General features: G+C 37.3%; 1 protein-coding gene across 2 annotated transcripts in view; it reads left to right on the top strand.

The window, feature by feature from the left end:
• The window catches only part of NRAP (nebulin related anchoring protein), a 55,238-nt gene that overhangs the window by 20,769 nt on the left and 14,785 nt on the right, over nt 1-19,684 (top strand). For both annotated transcript variants that reach the window (XM_075155098.1, XM_075155097.1), the window contains exons 15-30: nt 239-337; nt 857-961; nt 2,569-2,676; nt 3,520-3,621; nt 4,129-4,326; nt 4,550-4,654; nt 6,962-7,060; nt 8,968-9,072; nt 9,536-9,643; nt 10,268-10,579; nt 11,628-11,732; nt 13,894-13,992; nt 15,828-15,932; nt 16,327-16,434; nt 17,229-17,342; nt 18,790-18,987. In XM_075155098.1, the coding sequence (XP_075011199.1) occupies nt 239-337; nt 857-961; nt 2,569-2,676; nt 3,520-3,621; nt 4,129-4,326; nt 4,550-4,654; nt 6,962-7,060; nt 8,968-9,072; nt 9,536-9,643; nt 10,268-10,579; nt 11,628-11,732; nt 13,894-13,992; nt 15,828-15,932; nt 16,327-16,434; nt 17,229-17,342; nt 18,790-18,987 (2,070 nt within the window). The remainder of the gene's footprint in view (nt 1-238; nt 338-856; nt 962-2,568; nt 2,677-3,519; nt 3,622-4,128; nt 4,327-4,549; nt 4,655-6,961; nt 7,061-8,967; nt 9,073-9,535; nt 9,644-10,267; nt 10,580-11,627; nt 11,733-13,893; nt 13,993-15,827; nt 15,933-16,326; nt 16,435-17,228; nt 17,343-18,789; nt 18,988-19,684) is intronic.

Here is a 19,684-nt window from a genome sequence, read left to right as displayed (position 1 = left end):
TGAAGTTCATTTTCAAAGTGGAATAAAAACTGTGACCTCAGACTAGGAAATTTTCAGAGCATTAACTCAGATCTCATCCAAGAGATCCTGGTGTTTTTCCTCACCTCAATTTATTATGTTTTAAGTAATGATTTATCCAGAGTATTAGTTAACAAAACTTTGTCTACTCAATCTCTCATTTTCCAGTCTGAACATTTCTTCCTTTATTAAATCTTTTTTTTATTTTATCTTAAATTAGGTAAACTACAGGCAAAGCATAGATAAGCTGAAGTACAGTTCTGTTGCCAGCACTCCACAAATTGCTCAAGCCAAAATAAATGCACAGCAACTCAGTGATGTAAGTTCTGTCATCATTAGTCACCATTGTTTATTAGAATTATGAGATAATTTTATTTCATAGCATTTGTAGCACTTAAGTGTTTTTATTCTTGATAGTTCCTCAGCAGATTTACAACCAAAACAAGAATACAAATTGAATGAAATCACTTTCAAAAATGTGGCAAGCATACCAGTAGATCTAATATTTTCCTCCATTTTTAAGATTTGCAGTAGTGTGCTTTGTAGGGATTTATCTTCTGTATATCTATTAATGCATGTTTTTTAATAATATATTTTCTACTTATGGATAATCAGTAACTATTCTATTTATGGAATAATTATTATACTTCCTAGTACCTAGGTAAAAGTTATAATTGCCTTATTGCCCTCATATTTATGTCAGCCATACCTATGAGTGTTTCTATAACATATGGCACTAATAGCCTGAAATTCAACAGCAGTCAGTTGGTGTAACGGTCATATTTTTAGTGAGTTAAAAATAACTGTGTTTGGTTTTGAATTTTTCAATATATGGCAGTTGAACTACCGAGCCCAGTACGAGAAGACAAAAACAAATTACACTCTACCTCAGGATGTACCTCTGTTAGTCAAGGCAAAAGCCAATGCTGAGTTATACAGTGAGGTAAGCCAAGCGATGTGGAAATATTGGTATTCATGATGTCGTTAATAGACAGAAATTAATGTAAAGATGATGACACTGTTTCTGGAAGCATTTAGCGTTTATCATTGGTCTTTATTAAACAACATGAGGTATGGTAACCAGACTAGATAGGGATACAATCTCTAGTACAGTGAAACTACTAGACTTTTTCAAGACCTTTTCAGATGATTTGAATTTGTTTAGTAAATCAGTGTTCACTTCACAAAATTAACTGATTCTGAGGTAGCATTTGTATGAAGTACCAACATTTGCACAGTTCTAATAACTCAAAGCCAACTGAAGTCAATGGAAAGAAACCCAGTGACTTCAGTGAACTTGGATCAAGCCCAGAGTGGCTGCTATTCATAATTCATGACAATATGTAGTGATTTACTTAGAGACCTGGGTGTTAAAATCAATCACTTACAGGAAAAGTTTAACTTCTATTTAATTTTTAAAGTATTTTTCAGGCTGCCATTATTGTGGATAGTTTTGGAGGGAAAAAAGCCCAGCAGGACAAATAAATGCAAAACCAGAAAAAAACTCCATACTTATTACTGGTGTGACTGTTATTTTTGAACCAGTTTCATAATTTTTCATGGTTTTGGGTTGGCATTATTGCAAGTTTTTCCTGGCATATTCATACCTTGTGTTCTTCCCCTGAGTTTTATTTGAGCTGCATTGGTGAAGTGTTGTGGAGCAATACTCTTTGTGGCTATAATGTGTTGGGATGCATGCTCATTGTTAGATATTAGTAAATATAACCCTACAAAAAGCCAAATCCAGAAATCAAGGCTTCCTGAATACTTCATTAGGTGCATGCATAGTATGCATGAAGGCATACTTGATCCTGCTCTAATGGAATTTCAAGTGGAACCTTGAAAAAGAGCTTAAACAAGTAGTACTTTAACTTCCATTAACTTTCAGAAGTTAAGCATGTGATTCTCATGCATTTCATCTATGTTTGTGATATATTGTGGCTCATGAGTGTGCTTTTGAAGCAACTGCTGATCATAAGGGTTGCTTCACTGAGCTTTGCTTCACATTGTGGGGTGGTCTCAGAGCACATGAACTGGATTCCTTTTGAATGAAGCCAAACTGAAAGACGCTCTCCAGCAGCTCACATAAAGAACTGCAGCTACAAATAGGCATTCAGTGCATGGGACCTGACTAGCTCTAGTTTGGTGGGGGCGGGTGGAAGAAAAATCCTGAAATGAGTAGTGTGATGTCTGATTCTGAGCACCAGCTGTTCGGCCCTGTAGATTAGCTCCTATTGGTCTACACTATTTGTGTATGTAGACATAACCGCAGGCACTTTTGAAAAACCTTCCCTCCCCCATGCCTGTTTAAAATTGAGAGCTATTGGTGCATGTCCTGGGGTTTAAAGTGCCTGTAAACTCCAAGAATAAAATTCTCGACCCAATCCTGGCCAATTAATTAGCTCAAAATGATAACTATGACTTAAGAAGGTTCCAGTTTGTGGACCGAGCATATTTATACTTCTCTTTTGCTCTTAGTATTTTTCGTGTTCGTTTGAAGATCTTGTGTGTTTATGCGTTAGTGACATGTTGCTGTCTTTCCTTTCTCAGATTAAATACAAAGAAGGCTGGGAGAAGAGTAAGGGCCAGGGCTTTGAAATGAAACTTGATTCTCTGCCTTTACTTGCTGCCAAAGCTTCAAGGGATCTTGCCAGTGATGTACGTTATATTTAATTACTTAGGAATTATTCTTTATATAAGTTTCTATAGTACAGGGAAATAAAGCTTAGCTCACTTCATCTGGATTTTTGAGTCCTGCATTTGGCTGTCCATCTTTCTCAATGGCTGATGAACAGTTGGAAACTTTCTTAGACTCTGCTATGAAATTTCACTCTCTGAAAATTATTTTTTTAAATACAAGTGTACAGAAGGAAGCAAATTTTGCAAAACAATAATGGCTCAATCTTCCCTTAATAAAATTAAGTGTTTTGAATTGTTTATAACCTCAAAAATACTGTTATCATCCACTGCAAAGGGAATGCATATTTCTTTAATCTGCTTCTTTAACATAAACACATGTGTATAAAAAAATTTCCAAACAAACTCTTTTTAAACAACTTATTTCATTATTCTTAATTTGTGGAGAGGCAGAAAAGGAAGAAACTTTTCCGCAGCTGGAAAGTGTTCAGCAATGATGGTGATTCCGAAATCCCACCTCATTAAGGAAATCAAATCTTGAATTCCTTGCTTGGTTTTTACATGATTGATTTCTTATCTTTTACTTTAAGAACCAGATAATTTAGCTAATCAGAAGACTTTAAGTTTATAAGCATATCCACCTTAGAGGAGTGAGCCTTAAAGAATGAGATTAAAGACAACATAAATGGGACCAACCTTGCACTTTTGGGAATTTCTGAGAAAATCTGGGAAATCTGAAGTGACAAAGTGAGAATCAGACTAAGCCTTTGTAAATTTTGACCATCTAAATGACCAGTGAAAAACATACTGCTTATCTCTTGGGTAATTGGAAATGTTCTTTGACTTAAACTATTTTTTTCACAGATTAAATATAAAGAAGAATATGAAAAAACAAAAGGAAAAGCAATTGGAACCAAAGATTCAAGACTTTTGCACTCTCTGCAGGTGGCCAAGATGAGCAGTGAGGTAAATTATTTATTTCTCTTACTCAGAAGGTGTTTTTCATAATTGTGAATCTTTCAGCAACAATATGCAATCTACCACTGTTACTGCTTTCATTATAAGAAATTCTTGGAAGCGTTTAACAAAAATTTGTTTCCTTTCTCTGCCTGTTAATCTGCAATGATTGCACAGTATTTTTGTTCTCATAGGGAATTTTGGGTTGATGGTGTCCTTATTTTGGGGCAGGAAAATAACGTCCTATTAAAACCCCAATATAAACACTTCTACATAAAACTTTCAAGCAGATAAAAGTATGTTTAAATGTAAGATGTACTGTAATAAAGAAGATGTCTCTAGAGTCTGCAAAATTCATCCTGCCATCTGTTTTGTGGATCTCTTGTAGGACCTGATTTCTACATGTGTTTTTTGCCTAATCTGCGTAAGGACCCAAAGAAGAGTGGAGATTTAAGATAGCTTTGGCTTTGCAATACACTGATACAGACAACTTGTTTTCATTCCTTCTATTTCTAGATTGCCTACAAGAAAGATTTTGAGGAGAGTAAGACCCATTTCCATCTGCCTATGGATATGATAAACCTGAGACACGCTAAGAAGGCCCAGGCACTTGCTAGTGACTTAGATTATAGAAAGAGACTCCATGAATACACAGTGGTTCCAGAAGATATGAAGACCAAATGGGCAAAGAAGGCCTATGGTCTCCAGAGTGATGTAAGATGATGTATACTCAGCTTAACTGTTACAAGCAGTATGAGCGTTTATAGACTTTTTCAGTTTGACATTAATTCTCGTTTCATATGGACGCTGTTTTATTTGCTCTATGACTTTTTAAAATGTCTTTGCAATGTCTTTGAAACTGGAAAGGGTGCACATGTTCACATGCAAACAGTGTACCTGTGTTCCCCATGCCAATAACTGTCATTTTCCTCTACAGCTTCGATATAGGGCTGATCTGATGTGGATGAAAGGAGCTGGGTGTATCACAGAAGGAAGTCTTAATATACAACAAGCCAAAAAGGCAGGAGATTTGGTCAGTGAGGTAAGCCAAGTGCTCAGGCTTCTCTCTGTTGTTTATTCAAAGGTTTATGCACACTTATTCCATCTACATTGTGTGGAATAGGTAAGGAATTCCTAAGATGGAAAATCTGAGAAATGGAAGAACTGATGGACATTGTTTAGTTACTCTACAGTTCAAGAGATCCTGGGTTAGAGGTTAAAAATATGTTTTCCCATTATATGATTATTGTGTCAAGTTTGTGAGGCAGAAGTCCCCATAATTGCGCTTCCACTTCTTTTCCTTCACCTGCTCATTTTGCAGAGCGGCATTGAAATGAAATAGAATTTCCTATGGTACATGCTACATGAAGTACATAGAGTTTTAAGGAACAGTGTTGAAAAATTAGGTATTTGTTAGCCATGTTTGGAAATTTCCTTGCTCTTCGGCAAATAAGGGCTATGACTTTACTGGCTGCTTCAGCTTGTGCTGCTTTTCATTGCTTTCACTTGATTAATTCATGGTTTTGCACTGCCATTAACCTTATGGAAGTACACTTCCTCAGCTGCTTAGCTATGGATGAGTTGTCTCACTAGTGCTAGGAAAACTAGAGGACAGATAGAAGAATAAATTAGAGGAAGTTTGACATGAAGGATAAAATCTCGCTTAGTGCTGGAGGAAGGAACACAAGCCAGTTAGTTATTGGAGATCATGCCTCTCTGATACCTTGGGTCTCTGACATCCTCTCACTGCTCCTGCAAGGAGAAAAAAAACCATCTTAGAAACAAAAGAAGAGCAGCTACTCTCAGATCTGGTGTCTTGCTAGGGATAGACTGACATCTGCTGCTGTGGTGTGCTGTAGTATTAATCACTTCCACAAATATTTAATCCATAATGATCTGCCTTTTCATTCCAGTGCTGTGTAAGGCCAAGAGATGGCTGACAATCACTTAAACTGGGGACTGGTGGATATTATTTTAGAGATGTTTATTGCCATACAGAGCCTGGCATTTTGTCATTTCTTTGCAGAATGTCACTACATTGTGTTCCATACAATGTGACAAAACATGCTGGTTTTAATCTGCCTCCCTCCCTTCCAGGTTCCTAAAATAAAGCGATGAGCACCTCTTTGAAGTGCTGCATGCTTTTTTAACTTCTGTTTTGTGTTCCCCTGGCAGAGACACAGTGTAAACTGATCTGTTCACCCATCAGTTCAAACAGAAGGATTTCTCTCCTGAAATGCCAGATAATGAGAAAATGCATTTACACCTTTTTTAGGTGGAATGCCCCACTTCATGGTCGAACTGTTAGAATAAGAATTTGACTGAGGTACATAAGAAGCGTGCCTGGTCTCCTCTATCATACTGTTGTCTTGAAATAGGGTGCTGCATTTCCTTGTACTGTCTCAAAGATAGAGAGAGATGCTTGGCTTGCTCTCCAATGAGTGATGCAAAAGGCTCAGGCAGTGACATTGATTCAAAACAGGCCTGATCCAAAGCCTGATGAAGTCAATGGAAGTTTCCCATTCACTTCGGTGTGTTTCAGATGTAAGGTAAAAAGTAAGATGGAATAAAAGTAAGAAAAGTCTTATCTACCAGACTAGAAATGTTAGTCTCTATGCAAATTTGTCCTTTCAAATAGATTTTATAGAAGTACTAGTACCAGAGGATGAATGGAGCACGATGTTTCTTCCCACATCCAAGACTTGAGCCTTGCAGAGGGCTCTCATCGCTGTTGCTCCCAGAAAGGCTTGACTGCAGTGGCCATGCTGAGCTCTCCTTTCAAAAGAACTGAGAGATGGTGGGGAAGATCTTGAATTAAAGTTGCTTTCAGGACACTGAAGTTGCCCATTCTAATTTAATTGATAATTTAGAAATGTCTTAATAATTTAAAAATATCTCAGTAACACACGTTCAGTGATTTGAACAACACGTGCACATGCTTGAGAAGTATCATGTAAGAAAATGAGATAGTGATACTGACTGTGTAGCTCATGAGCTCTCTTGGGCCCAGTTTGTGAAGGACACTCATCGGTTGGTGTGCAACCTAGATCTTGTAAGATATGTAGCTAGTACATTTGGCACCAAAGAGTATCCCTGCTTGCCGTGTCAGCAGCAATGCATTTGGCATACTCTTGCACTACCCTCCTCGCCACTGGGGTCCTCCCAGCAGAAAATACTGGCACTGGGGAGTATTTAGAAGCTTATTTTGCTGATACCTGTGCTAAAATTGTCTTGGAAATTTACAGGGGACTTCTGGCTCTATCAGTTATGTACTTTTTGAAAGCACAACATTTTTGGAGAAGGTAAATATTGTAGCGACTTTTGTGTAACATGCTTTAATTTGATCTAGAAAAAGTACAGACAGAAGGCTGATGCTCTGAAGTTCACCAGTGTGGCTGACAGTTCTCAGATCAAACATGCCAAGAAAAGCCAGGAACTGCAAAGTGATGTGAGTCCTTGACTGAATTTGTCTCTTTGCAAGTGGTTTACTCATAATGTGGTTATTCCTGAGAGATGTAGAGTGGGGGGCAGGGGAGGTGGTGGAAGAGGATCCAGTCATGAAACATTTCAATATACGAAATTTCTTGAGATTAATTTCTAAGGGTTTTTATTTGTTTATTTGATGAATTCTGTCATTGAATTCTCTGAACTAGAACAACAACAAAAAAGCAAACCCCAATGGAAATGGAAATAGACAAGTAAGGCTTCTCGTAAATAATGTCAAAGGCCAGAGAGAGAGAGAGGAGGGGGGATGCCTCTGGAAGACAGTCTTGGCAACAAGCTTGTGGGTGGTGCAGGCTGGATTCAAATATGGCTGAAATGCGTTCATGAGAGGATACCCGAGTATTCCTGAGATATTAATGTCATCTGCACGAAAATTGGTTATCCATGAGGTAGTAAAAGTGAGGAAGCACAGTATTCCTAGCTGATCCTCAGGCTTCAAAGCAAGGTAGACATTAGCACAGAGATTGATATACATCCACCCCATTCTGTGTTTCTCTCCACTGACGGCCCTGTCAGACTACTTAAAGCTATGTTAGCCTTGTAGGACCACACGTTCTTCAGCTGTTGCTGTTAAGGTACTTTTAGCAAAATGATAAAATAGGCATATTTTCCCAAACTGGGTGCCTTCAGAATGCTCCCTATTCTTGCTTGGGGCTGGGCAACCTCGGCAGAGGGTATTTCAGAACTCCTTGGCAGGACTTAGCTGACAGCAACTCACTTTTAAGTTTCCAAAAGAAGAAGAACCTGTTGTTAAAATTGCTGACCAACTAATTTTGGAACAGTAGTGACTTGCCAAGTTTTTTTTTTAATTAGTTTTAATATGTTGTGCCTTGAACTGAAGATACTGTCAGCTTCTCAGTTGTTATGTGAACAAAGCATTATTGCTTTTTGATTGGTCTTTTTCAGACAGCTACCATATGTCCTTTTTTTGCCCCTCTGCATCAATAAAAACCCTGGCACTTACTTGGATGAGTGTTGTGTGTCTCAAAGATGACACCAGACTGAATCAGAGGAGAACGCTGGTCTCCTGACTCCCGTTACTTATCTCCTATGTACTGGACTATGCTGCCTTTCTGTATGTGTGTTGAAGTCAGAATAGTAACCATGGATTTTGAGCTTTATAGTAGGGACATTTTTTTTTTTCTTTTTCTGTGAGATGTAAGAAATGTAACACTTTGTGAAATGGGACATCTTTTCATAGCTTTTCAACAGTTCCTCCAACAGCCTTATGGGCTTCTGAAACAGAGCAGTTCATTTCTCTGTTGACGTTGCCCTGGGATATAAAATGGAGATGTTTGCTACTTGGATCATAAAAGGTTCTTGATATTTTGATTTAAAGTTGGAATGTTAGTCCTCACTGGAGTATTAAGTCAGCAATTGCATTTAGGTCACAAATTTTCTTTGCAGATTCAATTGCTTAGTTTTCATCATTTCATGCCTAAAATTCACTATTTCTGTGTCCTATTAAAAACTTTCATTCCACCTAAAAAGTAGCTGCAGTTTAATATTGGATGAAATACATTCTTGCATACATTTTGTACTGAATATGAACTAATGTTAGCTTTATAGCCAGTTAAGTAGATAACTTTAAGAAAAAGAATTAAAGTATCCTGATATGTATGTTGTTTCACTGCTTCCCTGAAATTTAACCACGAGTAATTTGGTTGACCTGACTATGTGGATCAGCTTTTAAATTCAGATTTGGCAAAAAAAGTCACGATGCTAAAGACTAACTCACCAAATAAATTAACCCTAACAAATCCTTGAATATTTGGGGTGTTTTAATCAGTATTCCTTCAATATTAAACATGGACTACTGCATGTTAACCATGCTTTGCTTTCTGTGGACAGGTTGCCTACAGGTCAGGAAAAGAGCAGTTTCTCCATCAGTACACCATCAGCAAAGATGATCCTGTCTTCATACTGGCCAAAGCAAATGCTGCCAATGTCAGTGAGGTACTGTGACACAGAAGTTTGGATTCCTTCACTCCTGTGAATAGTTACAGCTCCTGTTGAAATATTTGTTCTGTAGGTAAAAGTTAGTTTCTGTGAGAAGGTCCAAATATTTTAAATGTAAAAACTTTATATCTAAATTTAGTTACTTGCTCTTAGTTAAATACTAGTCACATCTGCTGTTCTGAAGACTAGTCACTTTTAGTGTTTGAAGCTATGTATTTTCCACATGCTTCCAGATGTGTGGCACGCTGACAGTTTCACTGGAACCAGTGAGATAATGGGGTTACAGTATCCACAGTTACAGTATGTAAGCGAAGACACCAGGATCTGATCCTTAGACATATGGTTGCTGGGCATGGAGTGTACGCTGGTCTGATGTTACTTGAGAGCTTTCACTGTGACTATAAAACAAATAGAATATATTGATAGTAATAAAGAGACTGTGTTATTGTCATCTTTTTAGAAACTGTACAAGAGTAGCTGGGAGAAGCAGAAGGAAAAAGGATTTGTGCTTCGTCTGGATGCTTTGTCATTCTTGACAGCTAAGGCAAAGAGGGATCTGGCAAGTGATGTGAGTATGGACTCCATCAGCCTTCTTTATTCTTAGGACTGCTGACAGTCTAGGTTGCTACCAGAGTGTTGGGGGTGTGTCACATATGTCTCAGTGCCCTGAGCCACCCTCGCTCGATTCAGGCTAAGGAGGAATGGAGGAGTTGCCTGTGTGACTGGCATAAGTCAGAAGGTTTGCTTTGAGCAATTCAGAGTTTTTCCCCACATGCTGACTGTGTTTTCCTATTCTGATTTTGACCCGAGGGTGAATTTTAGAACTCAAAATGAAGTGGAAATCTCCTGTGAAGCATCATAACTTAATACATCTATGCCTGGTCAGAAAATTCCTGAAAGAACCTTCTGACCTCAGTGCTTAAAGAATGTTGTTTTTCTAAAGAGAACCAAAAAGAAAAGATTTCTTACAGCTTTTTGTGAATATTATTGTTGAGAAAGGGTTTATTCGTTATAAACAGTTACTAATTTCTAAGGCATTCCAGTTCTGTTTTGCAAACGGACTTCTTGCTTGCTTGTATCGAGGACCAAGCAGGTCACAACACTGATTAATAGACCACTGCTTTACTACTAGCAGAGCTGTCAGTTTGGCAGCTTAGATCATTTACTCATGGTCTATTTTTTTTCTTCACAGATTAAATATAAGGAAGGTTATGAGAAGATGAAGGGTAAGCTGATTGGAGTAAAAGCTGTGGAGGAAGATTCGCAGATGGCTCATTCCCTTCAAATGTCAAAGTTGCAGAGTGATCTGGAGTACAAGAAGGCATTTGAGGACACAAAGAATCAGTTCCAGGTCTCCATGGATATGGTTAACCTTGTCCATGCCAAAAAGGCTCAGAATTTGGCCACAGATATAGGATACAAGACAGCTCTCCATCACTACACAGCCCTGCCTACTGACATGAAAATGTCATGGGCCAAGTGGGCCTACGGATTGCAAAGTGATGTAAGTCCAGAGCTTAATGTATTTCAATACCCTTTCATTCAACCCCTTCAGACACTTAGGGCTGAGTTTCTTCAGATGTTTATGCTTTTAATGCCATGACATATTTATGCACCTAATTTTTCAGTTAATATTAAAACAGTAATATTAACCACTTATTTGCTCAAGAGATATATTTAAGGTGTGCAGTGTTTTTGAGGAGTGTTACAATCCTGTTTATGAGCATGGCTTCTTCAAAGCCTACTTCAAATGTTAATAAAACACTAGGATTCATATATGATGTACATTTTTTTTTTTACCTAATGTACAGGGAGGTTACATAATTTATGGTGATAAAATCAGTGATAAAATTCGATATGGAGACCACATGCTGAGCTGTAACCATCAGATGAACTGTCTGATACTGTAAATGGTTACTATAAGTTAGAGTTTCCATTCTGAGGTTTTAAGTCAGAACTTTTCAAGGAGACTGATAGATACGTGTACAGGTCTTGTTGAGGTATTAGTGCTGAAACCCTTCTGGCTTCTTTGAGAAACCCAGCTGTAGTGCTTGTATAAGCTTTTGGAATTCAGTAGACTGTTGGTAGGAGAGATTTTATGAGGAAAGTGAGAAGTACTCCTGTACTATTGCTCCTTAAAGACACATGGAAAAAACAAAACAAAATGCTTTCCCGCCAGTATAGCAAAAAGGTAGGGGTTGGGAAATGCTAAGTATCAATTTCTTATCATTGGAAATCATTAATGATCTTTTAAACAGTGCACTATGTACAATAAAACTGAAATTTTTGCTATGTTAGAGTAAAAATTCCAAATGACAGTAAGGTGTATACCACTTCTAAAAATTACCTTGCAAAGCCTATTGCACAAGTGCTGGTGAGTCCTGATACTTCTATTTCATTCTGTAATTTTTTTGCTTTCCTTGCAACTGTGCAATAGTGAATAAAACAAAAGCAGGCACTGATTTGACTTGGTTGTTGTTCCTGAGATGTCTGAATCCTTTAATGGCATTTTAAGTGTATGAACCAACAATAGGACTTTTTTTTTTTGTCAGAACCGATACAGAGCAGATTTGAACTGGATGAAAGGAGCTGGATGGATAGCCACTGGGTCATTAAATGTGGAGCAGGCTAAGAAGGCAGGAGAACTCATTAGTGAGGTGAGATTTCGTGACAGCATGTAATAGAATTTGCTGCATAATACGTGCAAAATGTCTGTATAAAATTAAAATAATTTCCACTCAAAGGGGAAAGAAAAAGGCATACCACATGAAAGCCCTCAAAACCAGGGATAGGACTGGTAATTAGAGGGAAACCAGATACCAAACACACACCAGTAGGAGTCCATATAGCCTTTGCAAAAACAAAGTAGGTGACAAATGATATTATGAATAATAATGGCAATCAAACAGTGCTCAATTGCTACCCACTAGCCTACCTTTTTAATGAAGCAAAACAGGAGAGATGATGAAAAGATGCAGTCATTGGACCCAGAACCTTCTTTTGTAACAGATACACATTCCTTCTTGCTCCTTTTTCATATATAGTCATTTTAGCTATTGAAATTCACATAGATATCTCTGTCTGTAGCTATCTATCGGCCCAAGTAGTTTTCATCCTTATTTCTCCCTATAACCAATATCACTAACAGGAAAAGGTGAACTCTAGAATCCTTTGTGCCAGCCCCATGAGGCCTTCAAAGAAGGTTGTGGTGGAAATGGTTAAAAGGATCATAGTATTCTGTTTCTGTTATTTCAGAGGGAGTCCTACTGGCCAAATCTGCTGCAGTAGGAGACTGAATCCTGTGATTTTTTAGATAACCATGCTGATGCAGGAATCATCTGTCCATTCACTCAGTGAGAATAACAGCATAACCACTGGTGTAGTGTTTCAGAAAAATATGGTCATCCTTTCACGTCTGCCTGATTGCTAACACTATTTTTTCCCATGTAATTATCTACAATGAAGAAGGATGATTTTTTTAGACACAATAAACTAGATCCTCAGCTAGTGTAAAGCAAGGTAGCTTCATAAAGAGCAATGCCAGCTGGAATAGTAACTGTGAATCTGTATAGGTATACCATTTTGATGTTATAATAGTGAAAACTGCCGAGTAGAAATTTGACCTGCTAGGTTGTTCATCTCAAACTTTTTGTGAGTACTAAATAATTTTAGGTGGCTATGAGCCTCCTCCCTTCTTACATACACATAGTGACTAGCCCTTGTAATACTGCTAAAAAGCAATCGCCAGAATATCATTTCTAGGAATTTTGTGTAGAGATGTTCTGGTCAACCCTTATTTGTGTCTACAGTTGATCAGGACAAAGCGTAAACCACTTTTGTCCCCAGTTAAACTTAGTAAGATTGCTCATTTTTAAGGGATTTCTTTCTGAAACCAAAACATTGCTCATAAGCTTGTAATACCTTAAAAGAGTTAATGTATTTTACATTGGTGTTTTGAACCCCCAGAGAATCAAGATGTTGCCTCAAATAAACTTCTGTGCATCGTAGCTCAATTTAAAGGAGAATGACATGCCTTTAGACCTCAACACTGAGATACAAACAATTTCCAGAAGAGCCATGAACATGCTTATTGACTTGGGAGTTCATCACAGGCATAGGGAAAATTTAGTATGCACTACTTGGAGAAGAGATAAGAGTATTGATGGGTATAGGACAACTCATGCAGGAAGGGAAGCTTTTAGTGACCTGGCCATATGGAAAAAGTGTCATTTTGCCATCAAACAGCCTTCATCTTAATTATGTATTTATAACAAGATCTCTCAGAAGCTACTATGGGTCCTTTCAAGCAAACAGAATTAATATCATTATCTAGAAGATAGACCATAACAATTAGGCACAGTGTTAATGGCTGCATGGATTTCCTATAGGTGTTAGGAGGAAACCTAAACCTTGAACAATAAGTTAAATAGTTAGCATTATTAACACACTACAACTGTGTATAATTTTTTGCTTAAAGAAACTATAAATGAAAAATATAATCAGTCATACTGTATTTGAAGTAATCTGAAAAATATTTTAAAATCCTGAGTTCTGGAGTATTTAGGTAAGCAGAATCTGATTTTGAAATGTTTTCCTTATATTTAGGGAGAAATACTTTAATATTAATTGGCAAAAGGTTATTGTTAAATTGAAACAAATATTAATCTGAAAGTACCTAGGACATAAAGATGAGGAAAGAGGAATAATAATTATGTTCACAAATTCACTCTAATCTCCAGCAACCTATGATTTTTCTCTTTCAAATAGCATGAAAGAGCAGCACAAAATTCACAGCTTTGATCTTTTTCTGCTCAACAGAAGAAGTACCGTCAGCATCCATATGCTTTGAAGTTTACCAGTATTAAAGACACTCCTGAGATGATCCAGGCTAGAATTAGTTATAACCAGGCTGTGGATGTAAGTTATAATGTATATACATTATGATTATAAGAGTGGTATCCTCTTTGAACGACCTGATTGAAGCACTGGCTTTCTCTCTCTTTCTTTCTCTGAGATTATCCTTGGGAACCATGAAACTTCTGTGTTCTGGTGTGGTGCATCTCACAAAGAGCATGTTTCTAACTTGGAATGAGAAGTCATAGAGATCCCACTGAAGTGAATGGGAGTTTCATGTAAAAAGGGCTTTCTGTCCAATTTTTTTTTCAGAAGTAAAATTTAGGAGTAAGACTGACCTTTGTCCTTCAGAGACTTTTGGCCTTTTGAGACTCATTGGAGAAGAACACATTTGGGGCTCTTTCCCCTTTTCAAACAGATCTTTCAAATTTCAGTTTCTGCATGTTCTTTGGAAACAAAATGCAAGGCAGCATGACAAGGAAGAAAAAATAAATTATTTCAAGCTGTCATCCTGCTGAAAGAGAAATCCAGGAGGGGAAACCTTAAAGGGAAGAATTGAGGCTGTTTGGTGTTTAAACATGTTTATTTTTAATAGAAGAGCGATTTAAAAATATTGTAGACTTAACTGGGATAATACAGAAGTGAGTAATAAGCAAAAGTCACTCAAAAAAGACAAGTTTCAAACATGAGAGGATGTTTTATTGTGAAAATAGATATTTTTAAAGTGAAGAAGAAGATGAAAGACTTCATGTAAAACACATGCTATTGTAATACTTATAGTGTCTATGCCTTTGGTTTAATTAATAAGATCCAAAAGGCTTACATCTCAGGCAGGATAAATATAAGTCATTTTGTTCCACTAAGCCACAGTCAAAATCAGTCTGCTGCTCTACTTCTTCACACATGGAGTTCTCATTAATTTTCCTCTTATGGAGCTGCAATACAAGTGGGCCTACTTGCTAAAGAAAGCGGCAGCAGGGTGAAATGGAGAGGTTCATTCTAATTTAGAAGGTCTCAAACGCTCACACAGAAATAATAGCCTCGGAAAAGCAAGTCAGGTGGTCAAGACATGGGTCATATGTAAGGCCAAAAAAAATGGTGGCTATCTGTACTCATCTGAAAATTATGGTGTCAATGTAAGAAGAAACTAAACCAGGAAAGAAAAATAATGTGAAAGAGGTGAATTCTGCATAGCCATTGTAGGGGACGTTCCAGTTAACCGCATAGAACTCCTCTTATCTGTCTGCAGATAAGATATCCAAAAATTAGCTAATCCTGGGCCAACCCTATATTCTTCCTCTAAGGATTGATATGAGTACCCCATCCTAGACATCTGTTTTACCTAGACATCAGTCACCTTCTGAGGTTTTTCTTAAACTCTTTCCATTGACTGTACCCCCTTGCAACTAGCTCTGGAAATAAATTTGGAGTAATTGCACAGATAATTGCCATCATATTTATCTGCTAAAAATGAACAACTTTGGAAAGACGTGTTTGGGGAGCTTCAACTCCCCAGATTTCTGTGGAATTTCAAAGTGTTGGTGGGCCACTCATGGCTGCACATCCTTAATAAATGCTGTTTATTCTCCCTCTCCCTATTCACATGTGTTGGAAGTCTTATCAAATTAATATTAAAATATCTGAATTTTCACATACATTGATTTACACACTGAAAACTTCAAGGAGTTCTTCTCTAGCATACTCTAGCTGATAGGTGTATCAGACTCCCAAAGCTTTTTGAATCCTTTTTGACTGATACAATTGCCTGTATTTATTAATGCTGCTGTCACTTTTCTGTAGTCTTTGCTTTCCATAAACCTATTTGTCAATGTTTTTGTCTGAACTAGTGATTGAATGTGTAGTGAGTACTTGCTACTGAAATTTGTCTCTATTTGCAGAGGCTGTACAAGGAGCATGGAGAGAGTGTAAAGCATCAGTACACCCCAACAACAGATCTTCCTGAAATCCTTCAGGCCAAATTAAATGCTATGAATATCAGTGAGGTATAAATCTGACCTTTAATACTTTAAAGGAAAGTTAAAAAGTTCATAGTGCTTTGCTGTTTGTCCTACACAGGAAATCATACTAAATTTCTTTCCTTTCCCCAGTATATGATCATTCTATGGTCTAAATGTTTCTGAAGTAATATGAGAAATCAAGCTTCTTATCAAACTTCTCCTAAGTTAGAAAGATTAAGAATGAACAAACAAATATATTTTTATAATGGACATTTGTCATGTGATTATTCCTGTTGTATATTGATAGTTTCATTTATGTTAGCCCTTTCTGTTAGAATAGAATGAAACTAATGTGGTAACATTGCTAGGATAGCGATAATGCTGCAGTGTCAACCCTCTGAACAGAAACTCTGCTTTATTCCTGTTCCATATTTTCTAGAGTCGCTATAAGGAGTCCTGGGGAAAGATGAAAGACGGTGGCTATCAACTGAAACTAGATGCCATTCCCTTCCAGGCAGCAAAGGCTTCGGGTGAAATCATAAGTGATGTACGTGAACTTACTGCTGATATTGTCCAGTAGGACATGTCAGTCACTCCAGACTATTTCTGCTTTGCTGAGTGACTCTTGATGGAAACAGCATGTCCAGCCAACTCTACATCTGGGAGACATCTGGCCTCAGTCTACTTAGTTGTGCTTTTGGAGGTGCAGACACAATGAAGTATTATTGGTAACTAAGCAAAGGAAGGTTTGTGAAAGCAAAGAGCCATTAGCAAAGTTGACCAATTTACCTGCTGTAGTGACTGGGCAATCATAGGAATTGTTCAGGAGCTGTCACCCACTGTTAGCTAGGCAAGCTTTGGAAGAGAGAGCTTATTAAGGAAGTTCTACCCTTTAGGGTTTATCTTGGGTGTCCTTTACAGGTTGTAGAGATATACAGATTAATTTCAAGCGTAGGAGAGTAGTTGTTGTGACTTTGCTAGAGAGCTGATGGAGAGAGGCTCCTTAGAGTTTGATTCTGAGCACCTGCACCAAGTTCTTGTCTTCCACCACCTGTGTAATAGCAGATAACTAACCCAAGCTATTTGTAAGTGTTCATTGGTGTATTTTTTTGTGTTTTTCTCTAAATAGGATAAAAAATTAAAATGTTTGCACAGGCGGGGTCTTCCTAGCATCCAGTAAAGGTTCATTCAGATTTATTATCATATTGAATATAGCCAGAATTTATTGTCCATAGCTCTCTTTCTGTAATATGAAAACCCTTTTATTCAGGTTTTAACAATCTGACAAATACTTACTTCTCTTCACTTCTATTCACATTTCTATTCTTATTTCCTTTTTAGCACAAGTATAAGGAGGCATTTCAGAAAATGAGAGGACAGATGGTTGGATCATGTGGCCTGGATGGTGATATTCATATTGCTCATTCAGTCCATGCGGCATCGCTACAGAGTGATGTAAGTACAAGAAAGAAGATGTGGGCATTTTGGAATTGATTTCCTAACAATGAGGAATTCTTCATGGAAGATGCACTTAGTTGTGGACTAACTGTGGAATAGCTTACTATTTAAAACTTAGGACCTTCTCTCCCCCTTTCCAGATATTTTGATATAATCATGATATTCTTACCATTCTTTTACATTCTTTACAGTAACATTAATTTGACAATAAAAGAAGACTGTGCATTCTTGCACAATCCCCTGCTGCATACCACTGTTGCCTAGCATAGACTATTTTGCTCTGTAAAAGTATCACTCAGAGGCAGGTCTAACTGAGAATTAGTAGTGGTCTTTGTACAGAAGTAAATTAAATTTGTTAGAGATACAAAATTCAGTGATTATTTTCAATTTACTGTTTTCCTGAAAGTCTAAAGGATGAACGAGTTTATGGAATTTCAAGTTGGACTTTTTTGGTTGGGGAATGGTTCCCACTTGGTCTTGGGATATGCTAAGAATCACATAATTTGTTCATTGTCTATAAGAATTGTAACTGTTCAGTGCATTTTGAACGCTGTGGCTTGATCCAGAAAGCAGTGAAATATTTGTCTGACTTTAAGCACATAAATAATCTCAGAATTATTTATCTTCTTACCAAAACTGTCCATAGTGAGCCTGATTGTGGATATAGATGGGAGTGTTCATGGATTTCAGTGAGTGCTGGGCTTGTACTGGGATTCTTTCTTGTTTGATGGTATGCTTAGACAACAATAAGTGTCTGAAGAATTCATCCATCTGTCAGGTTACTCTAAGTCAGCTTGATGATCATCAATAACTCTGTATGTTCATTATTTGGATGAACAGCCTGAACATCTCAAATTTGCATAATCTGATAGGGAAGTGTCATGTGAAAAAAATTCTTTGAAGATTTCTATGGGTTTCTTTTCCTGGACAGAGACAAGAAGTGAAAAAAATTCCAACAGTAGAAATAACATTTAAAACGATGAAATGAAAATGACCAAATCAATAGAGACTAACAAATATTTTGAGTGAGGATTTGTACTAATTCTAGTATAAATATAACTGTTTGCAATTTATCCTCACACAGTAGCTTGACCTTTTTGCTGTGCTTCTAGAAATGCAGTGAATTAAGAATTCATTTATTAGTTTGGTAATTTTATAGATTCAACATATCCAGTTTTAACAAAAATAAAAAGTATAAATAATATCTCAACTTAATTGAGTATAATGTAGATGGCTACTATTCTGATGAGGAATAGGCTGCCACATATTCTAATTACACGTATTGATCATTCCCAGTATAGTTAAATAAGTTAGGGAACTTACTTTTAAAAAGAATAATTTATACTGGAAATTGGAAGAAATATGGAGAATGTCTCTTCTGATGAAAACCTGAATTCTTATTACCATGTTCTGATAGTTATGCGATCTGTTTTTAATTTGATAGGTGAAATACAAGCAAGGTTTTGAGGATACAAAGACTCACTTCCACCTGCCACTGGATATGATAAACTTGGTACATGCCAGGAAAGCCCAGTCTTTGGTCAGTGAACAAGAATACAGACAGCTGCTACACCAGTACACTTCTTTGACTGATGATGTGAGGTTGCGGTGTGCCAAGAATGCATACAAACTACAGAGTGAGGTAATTGCAAAACATCCCATCAATATTTCCCTGTTGGGTCTGATGCAAGATAGTTGTGTTCCAAATCATGACAGCTGACAGTATGTATTTGAGCAGCAGCTGAGGGATAAACAATGGCTATTCCCCCTTGATTACATTCAGAAATGAGACATTTATCTTATTGGGCAATTGTACAACATGTGTGACCACACCACACTGAGAGATAAAGTATAGTAGTCTTTGATGATTGGGCAGAGAAGTGTTTGCAAGTGGGGATGACTGCAATGTTGGTGAAATACTCTTTTTCAGGTCTTGCTAACCATGCAAACTGTTTGCCAACTGGTATTTGAGTTGGTTTGCATCTGAGTGAAATTCATGTGTACTTCCACAAGAAAGATGCCTATTGTTAAAAATCTGATTTGTAAGAGACTTGTAAACTCTGGCCCAAGACATAACCATTGAAATTCTGAGGATGAGATTAGCTCCCTACGTAATCTTGAGTAAAATTAACTGGATAATGCCTTACAAATTCAAGGTTAGGCTGTGTCTGTAGGCACAGCCCTGAGCAAAGGGCTTTTAATAGATTACATTGCCTCTGGAGACCTCAGGAGGGGCTGTATTTTAAAAACAAGTCTGGCCCCAAAATGCTAGCGTATATCAGTTTAACGCTTTCAGCCAACAGTCTTAAAGATGGCAGACTGTGTTCAAGCAAGCGTAA

The sequence above is a fragment of the Calonectris borealis genome, chromosome 7 (assembly GCF_964195595.1).
Source record: "Calonectris borealis chromosome 7, bCalBor7.hap1.2, whole genome shotgun sequence".
NCBI lineage: Eukaryota > Metazoa > Chordata > Aves > Procellariiformes > Procellariidae > Calonectris > Calonectris borealis.
This window is presented reverse-complemented; position numbering and strand designations above follow the sequence as displayed.